The 7919-nt window shown below is 39.7% G+C and overlaps 1 protein-coding gene across 1 annotated transcript in view; it reads left to right on the forward strand.

Moving 5' to 3' along the window:
* Positions 1-6996, forward strand: part of arhgef4 (Rho guanine nucleotide exchange factor (GEF) 4) — a 63883-nt gene extending 56887 nt beyond the window's left edge. Inside the window, exons 6-12 of the mRNA XM_062441466.1 lie at positions 9-188; positions 386-618; positions 1532-1661; positions 1818-1949; positions 4020-4263; positions 4592-4669; positions 6304-6996. Of these exons, the coding sequence (XP_062297450.1) occupies positions 9-188; positions 386-618; positions 1532-1661; positions 1818-1949; positions 4020-4263; positions 4592-4669; positions 6304-6461 (1155 nt within the window). The 3' untranslated portion in view covers positions 6462-6996. The remainder of the gene's footprint in view (positions 1-8; positions 189-385; positions 619-1531; positions 1662-1817; positions 1950-4019; positions 4264-4591; positions 4670-6303) is intronic.
* Positions 6997-7919: the final 923 nt, after the last annotated feature.

Raw genomic sequence — 7919 nt, forward strand, 5'->3', positions numbered from 1 at the left:
CCCCTCAGGGTTACATCAAACAGTGCCGCAAGAGGACCGACATGTTCACTGAGGAGCAGCTTCGTACCATCTTTGGCAACATTGAAGACATCTACCGGTTCCAGAGGAAGTTCCTGAAAGGCCTGGAGAAGAAGTTCAACAAGGAGCAGCCACACCTCAGTGAGATCGGCTGCTGCTTCCTAGAACATGTAAGCAGAGTCTCACAAATCGAGAAAGTTGTAGTTTGTTGAAGAAGGTGTCTTAGTGTACCTATATGAAGAATGTAGCACAAAACTCTCAATTACCATACATTGTCATGATCACACACATTTATCCGATGGTTAAACAATCTACCCTAACCATTTGATTGCATCTAACACTTCCGATCTCTGGTTTTGACATGCAGCAAACAGATTTCCAGATCTATTCCGAGTATTGCAACAACCACCCCAATGCCTGCGTCCAGCTCTCCAAGCTCATGAAGGTCAACAAGTACGTGTTCTTCTTTGAGGCATGCCGACTCCTCCAGAAGATGATTGACATCTCTTTGGACGGCTTCCTGCTCACCCCGGTTCAGAAGATCTGCAAGTACCCACTGCAGCTGGCTGAGCTGCTCAAATACACCAACCCACAGCACAGGTGACTGTACACTCTACTTCCTGTTCATGCAGGAAGGAGCTGGTATGCTCATGTGCTGACCCTTTTCATTATTTCCTCTGGAGATATCCAGCTGTACCATGTTCAGCAAAGAGGAATGAAGTTGATATTAATAATGTTCTGTTGTGTATGAAACTCTAGCTTTTAGAAAACAAACTGGACCTTGAGTTATGTTTTTTGATTTTTTTGTAATGCAGACAATGTCTAAATATACTTCAGAAGACACATTTGAATTCAGTAATTCAATCATCAAATTTAAAACATTGTTCATGCCCACACATTTTAATTAACATATACTATGTGTCATAAAAACACTGCTACCCACCAAATGCTGGCCATTACATAAGAACATAATATAAATGCATTATTGGGCTCACGGAGGAGCACTTCAGTGAAGTAATTCAAATCTGGAAACACTTTTCTACTTTTATTATCTGATGTTGCTTCAAATGTAGTTTTTAAAGGTGAAGCCAACCTATCCTTTGCTTCCTGATGTTTCCAAATGTGCTTTTTTCCCCCTCATATATTCATCTTCAGTGATGTTTTTTTTTTACTTGTAACCTTAAAATTGAATCTTACTATATCTTTATACTTGAAGCATGAAGGATAGTATTGTGGTGTATTGAAGTTTAGATTATTAGGCTGCTTTCATTATAGTATGCTACTACACTGAAGGTTTATTGCATTGTTAAATGTACTTTTATAGGCATTTTTCACAGAAGACATTGTCACAGTAAGAAAATCATAGCTGTGAATAAAAAAAACTACCTTCTCCTATTAGTCAAGTAGGTCTAGTTGTAGTGAAAAAGACCTGAAGGATAACACGGGTAAAGAGCTGGCAACAGTTCAGTAATCAGCTTGAGACACCAACTGCATGCGTCTGTCTGATCTTTAGGGACTACAAAGATGTGGAGGCTGCCTTAAACGCCATGAAGAATGTGGCCAGGCTCATCAATGAGAGGAAACGGCGTCTTGAGAACATTGACAAGATCGCCCAATGGCAGAGCTCCATAGAGGACTGGGAGGTGTGGCACCAGGCATATTTGTTCTTAAATGGTTTCTCAGTTCATATCATCCAGTGCAACATAGAAAGTAACAACAATGTGTGTGTGTGTGTGTGTGTGTGTGTGTGTGTGTGTGTGTGTGTGTGTGTGTGTGTGTGTGTGTGTGTGTGTCTGCAGGGTGAAGACGTGCTCAGCAGAAGCTCTGATCTCATCTTCTCAGGGGAGTTGACCAAACTGTCCCAGCCTCAGGCCAAGAGTCAACAGAGAATGTTTTTCCTCTTTGACCATCAGATGGTGTACTGCAAAAAGGTGCCTCAACATTTTACACAGTTTACTGATAACTCGATAGGATAAGAAGGCTTCCTCCATCCTCCAATGGAGGAACACCCTGTACTATTTAACTGTGGAAATGTGTTGAATTTAAATGGGACAGCTTGATCCCAGGCTTGTTTAAGACAGTATTTCTCAGCAGGTGGTTGGGACTGGACGGTCAGTCCCAATCTCTGCACCAGATATTTTTCTTGAGGGGCCACAAGGCAGTTTGTTAGATATGAACAAAGATGGCTATGTTAAGAGAGAGATAAGGTATTTATTATCATCCACAGTTACTTAAATCACTGTATGATGTGTGTAGCATTGACAACCAACAGCAGCAAGGCATAAGACATATTATTCATCCTCATGTTTATGCAAAAAACGGCTAAATTAATAAAAAATACAATACAAGTACAATACATGAGAGCCCAAAGTGGTGAACTAAAGTGTTTGATAGAGCATTTTAGTTTGTACAGAGCCTCACATGAATACATAGATTCAGTACACATCCACAAGATACATGAAAAAACTTCCATACACAACACATCCTCATTCCTCCACATGCACATAGTACACATGAGTTACAGTCATCAGGGTATTCAATTTAGCAATGCTATGGCAGAGGGGACAAAGACACCCATATTCAGGCCAAGGATCTGCATCTGCCACCAGATGTAAGCTGTGTGAAGAATAGGTAGAGGGGGTGTTGACGACTGACAGGAGGGGGGTGGGGCGCCGTCAATTTTGGAGACATTTTGTGTGATGCGCATGAGTTTGTTCCTATTTGAGGCGGTTAACATGGTGAAGAAACAGGGGGAACAGTAGAGGAAAATGGGTTGGATTATACTTAGCTCTAGAGTAGCAGCAGAAGGTGGGGGGCAACAGAGTCCTAGATATTTGAAGCTCTCCACCATATCAACAGTTTTATTATTTTAGGTCACCACTAAACTAAAAGCTAAAAGCTTCTTTTTTTAGGCTACCTGGACAGATTGAAAAAAACAAAAAAACTTAAAGCATGAATTCATCCATGTGATAGTACCTGTCAAAGATTTAGAGACCAAACTTGTGATTGGTACTATCTGTCAGATAGCACTATATGTTTGACTAGCAGTCAAACTAAGAAATACATATATATATATATATATATATATATATATATATATATATATATATATATATATATATATAGAGAGAGAGAGAGAGAGAGAGAGAGAGAGAGAGAGAGAATAAATCTGTTGAGGGAAATTCAATGAAAGCATGAAAAAAATGTACTGAAAGAAAACCTGATTTAAACTTGAGCAACAAACAATCAAATTACAAAGGCCTTTGCACTCTAGATGCGTTTTTTTGTGTGTGATTAATTTGCAAGTTATTAATATTTTTCGAACCTGTATACAATGAATGCAGCTTTCATATCAGCAACAGAGTTTTGCTCAGCGATATTGCGGCTTTTATATTTTCAGTCAATTTTTGACATGTACACATCTATTTTGTTGATAAAATACTCAATACAGCTGTTGCTGTTGCAGCAGTTGAAGCAGCTGTGGTTCAGTTTGAGCTTCTGAACCATGCAGTGAAACTCACCAACTTCTTCTCTCCTTGTCAGTATAGGGTGTACCCAGGTATTTCATCTTGTTTTCTTTTTACTGAGTAAAAGGATCACCAGATCATCATCACTTGATGTTGATTCTGTCTTTCTTTTCTCTAGACACAAGTTGTTTTTTTAATCCTTATAATTTATTTGCTAAATCGTGTTACACTTAGTGTGAATAGTCAGGTGCATCGAAAATCGATTATTCGAATCGCCGTTGATGTGCAAAGGCCTTAAGGGTGAGCTGATCCTCGCCTACAGTACCAGTAAAATGTTTGGACACACTTTCTTATTCACAGTAAACCGACTTCTGGTCAGTAATCCAGCCTACAATCCACAACTTTACATTTTTTGATACGTTAACATATTATTAACATGATTAATTATCATCAATCAATGGATGTTGATTGTTGCAGCACATGAAAGCAGTCAGATTTTTAATACTGGTGTATCCACCACCTTCATCGTTACAGGACCTACTGCGCCGAGACATGCTCTACTATAAGGGTCGGATGGACATGGACCACATGGAGGTGATAGATGTGGAGGACGGCAAAGAGAAGGAGTTCAACATCAGTGTGAAGAACACTCTGAAGCTGCGCTCTCTGGCCGGGGATGAGGTCCACCTCCTTTGTGCCAAGAAGCCTGAGCAGAAACAGCGCTGGCTCCGAGCCTTTGCTGATGAGAGGAAACAGGTCCAACATGACCACGAGACAGGTCAGAATACTGAATGCAAAAAAACAAACTGCTTTGATAGTTTGTCATTGTAGTTAAATGATCTGTTAAATGAGGAAAGCCCACATGCATGTCACTGCACACATTTTTGAAAAACCTGTGATCTTCAAGAGTCTGCAGCTGAATGTGTCTCTAACTTCTCAGCCTTACTCCCTCCTCTGAAACCACCAGGCATCTTGGTGATCTCCATCCTCTTTTCTACTCCTTTGACTACATCTGCATTAACACTTACTTCATGCTCACTTGGCTGTGTTAGAATAATGTTGTTTATTGTGATCTTTGTGCTGATTATTACTCTTTTGCTTCTCAGGCTTCTCACTCACAGAGGTCCAGAAGAAACAGGCCATGCTGAATGCCTGCAAAAGCCATCCAGCTGGGAAACCCAAAGGTATGCACCCAAAGGTTCAGAGAGAGGCAAATCATTAGACTGAATGAAGCACTAAACTACCAAAAGTTTTGCAAGTAAAATGTCAGTAACAGTAAGCTGCAAGTCTTTTTCCAGTAATGAGTCTTGAAAAAGGGGGTCAGGGTCGTCTAATATTCAGGTCAATACAGGAATACCCCTCAGATCAGAGTCTCAGAGTAATACCAGATTTAAGATGTCCTCTTTTCTGACTGGACCACCCAAGTATGTATGATACATGAGCACTGATCTAAAATGTATAGAGTAGCACACAGTCGCCAGGACCTTCATTCTTCAAGCATCTAGGAATCACAGTGAAGGGTCGAATGGGACTAAAAATAGTCCTCCTCCTTCAGAGCAGGACAGCAGAGTTATTTATGAAGCTTCATGCATGCTCTCAGCAACAAAGAGATCATCTTTAAAAGTAAATATCAAGTTGTTTTATGACACTCAGTCACTTGTTTGAACTGCTTCTACTTAGCTTTTTTTTTCAATCACTGTCAACACTCCCTCTACAGATATTTACCATTAAAAGCTCTCCAGCAGCTGAAAGGAAATCATGCTCCTTTTTCCTAGTAGACTGAATATGAGACATCTGCAGGAAGTGTTGAGTTTCACTGACAGTATCTTCACTGTGATAGAAAACACTGCAAAGGACAAGTGATTGCAAAGTAAACAGTGAATTAAGAGTGTTTCTGTTAAAAAAAGAGAAACTCAGAGCAGCAGAGAGATGACTCTGAACCCCCTAAAATGAAATAATGATGATGATGTGTAGTTTGCATGAAGGGGCATCGTCTTCCTGTGCCGGGATGAAATGAATGCAGGTTGCTGTATGTCAGTTCACAGGAATAACAGCTTTTCTGCACTCGTGAATCCAGTTTGCATTTAACTTTTCATAGCAGTCTTTGTGCTGACTGAAAATAAAAGAGACAAAGCAGATTCAGGACTAAACACACATTTGCCAACAACACAATGACAGACATATTAATGAAGCCAAAACAGGATCAATCAATCCATCAATCAATCAAACTTTATGTATTACACTTCCTGCACTAATGATACACATTAAAAGCATCCCAACAGCTAAACATCCCTCTCTTTCACATCAGCAGAAAGTTTTGTTTCACTGTATTTTAATTGTGCTAAAACACACACACACACACACACACACACACACACACACACACACACACACACACACACACACACACACACACAAAAACAAACAAACAAACAATAAAAGCAGAGAGAAATAATGTGTATGAAAATAGTATTTCATAAAAACAGAACATGAGAGCAGCAGAGTGGTGAGCCTGATATTGTTCTTAATAAATAAATACCTGAAAATGATCATGAATGCAGGCATCCTCAACCTTCCCTGAGCTGTGCAAAAGTGTGTGTGTTATTAGTAGAATAGAATAGAACAAAGTTTTATTATCCACCAACACATGAGACAACATAAAAGCAGACATACAACATAAAAGGTCCCACTAAACATTAGTGTACAGTTATAGTAGTGTATCAGTCACTCTGCTGTGTTCAGGATGCTGACAGCACTTTGAATGAAGGATTTTTTAAACATGTTTTAGTAATCATTTCCTTTATCTCCTCTTCTCCAGCGGTGACCAGACCCTACTATGACTTCCTCCTGCGACAGAAACACCCCTCCCTCCCTACTGCTTTGCCCCAGCAACAGGTCTTCATGCTGGCTGAGCCTAAGCGTAAAACCTCCACCTTCTGGCACAACATCGGCAGACTGACACCCTTCAAGAAGTAGAAAAATAACAACAACGACAACAACAAAAAACAGAAGGGAACAGAAAAGCTGTGGAGAGAAGGAACGGAGGAGGCGAAAGAGAAGAGCTCTCTGCTCGTGCCTGAATAGACCCTTTTTAATTCTTCCTCTCTTTTCTTTCCTACTTGTAACATTAATTGATATACTGATTTATTGTATAGATGAGAATGATTATGATGAGGAAGTTATTTTTTGAAAGCACTTTATAGGTTGGTTAACAATCAGACTTGAAAATGGTCTTGTGGAGACACTGAGTCAAAAAGAGAGAGTGGACTCTAGCTTAACTTACTACTACTACACCTTCAATCAATCGCCGACTGGTACTAATATTACTACTGTACTGCTGCAAGTGACTGTGGGACTCCTGACTGTGCTGCCTCTGTGAAAGACGTTGCCTGTCGACAAAACCACGTTGTTTATTTCCACTGTTCTGTTGTTTTATGATTTGACAGATGCCAACTGTTCACAGTGCCAGATGATTTGTTTTTATATTTGTTTGTTCTGTGTCTGCTTATGAAAAAAAAGGGAAAATTCAGGGGTGGGGGTAGGGGAGGGTTACGTTTCTTGTGCTTTTCTCTGTGCAGATGAATCATTTTAGGATTATTTCAGCTGGGTTTTAAAGTGTGCATTTGTGGTATTGTGCAAACACTTGATAAAAAGATATCAAACGCAGCCCAAAGAAGATTCAACTCATTGCAGATTAGAATCTTTTTTTCTTACAAGCAGCAGCAACCCACACACTCCGCTCCGGCAACACACATTCCCTGAGTCTGATCCTAGACTCCTTGACTCCTGCTAATACCTACCATGTCAATGAAAGTAAACAACTTGTTCTTTTCCTTTTTTTCTTTTTTTTCCCTTTTTTTTTTTGAAGTGCCATTTGAAGTGTGTCATGGATGACTTACAATGACATGCATGGATGTGATGAAAAAATACTGTGAAGACTATTTTTTTATCTCTGAAGAACCCTGCTATATTTAACCAGATTCAGGAACTTAGGTTTCATTGTGTTACCAGGCTGAAAACTTCAAACACACACACACATACACACATACACACACACACACACACACACACACACACACACACACACACACACACACACATTCTTTTATCTACCTGTACTTCTGATCTCCAGTATTCATGCTCTGTGTATCTGGTCTCCAGTAATCTCATTTCAGATCAATGCAGCCCAGTGATATCGCTCTGTAAGTGCATTCAGTGAAATGTACTCCTTTCACCTTTATGTTCAAATGTTTTAGCTTCTGAGGATATGGAATATTAAACATTCCTAAGCTGACAAATGCAACCATTGCTTGGGGTGATTATTGTTTTATTATTTTATTTCAAGTACGCAGCCCAGATGGATGCTGCTTTATTAACAGCTCAGCTGTAGATTTTAACATGTGATTCAACTAAGAGACCATACCAAATGAATGT

Source organism: Scomber scombrus, chromosome 20 (assembly GCF_963691925.1).
Source record: "Scomber scombrus chromosome 20, fScoSco1.1, whole genome shotgun sequence".
NCBI lineage: Eukaryota > Metazoa > Chordata > Actinopteri > Scombriformes > Scombridae > Scomber > Scomber scombrus.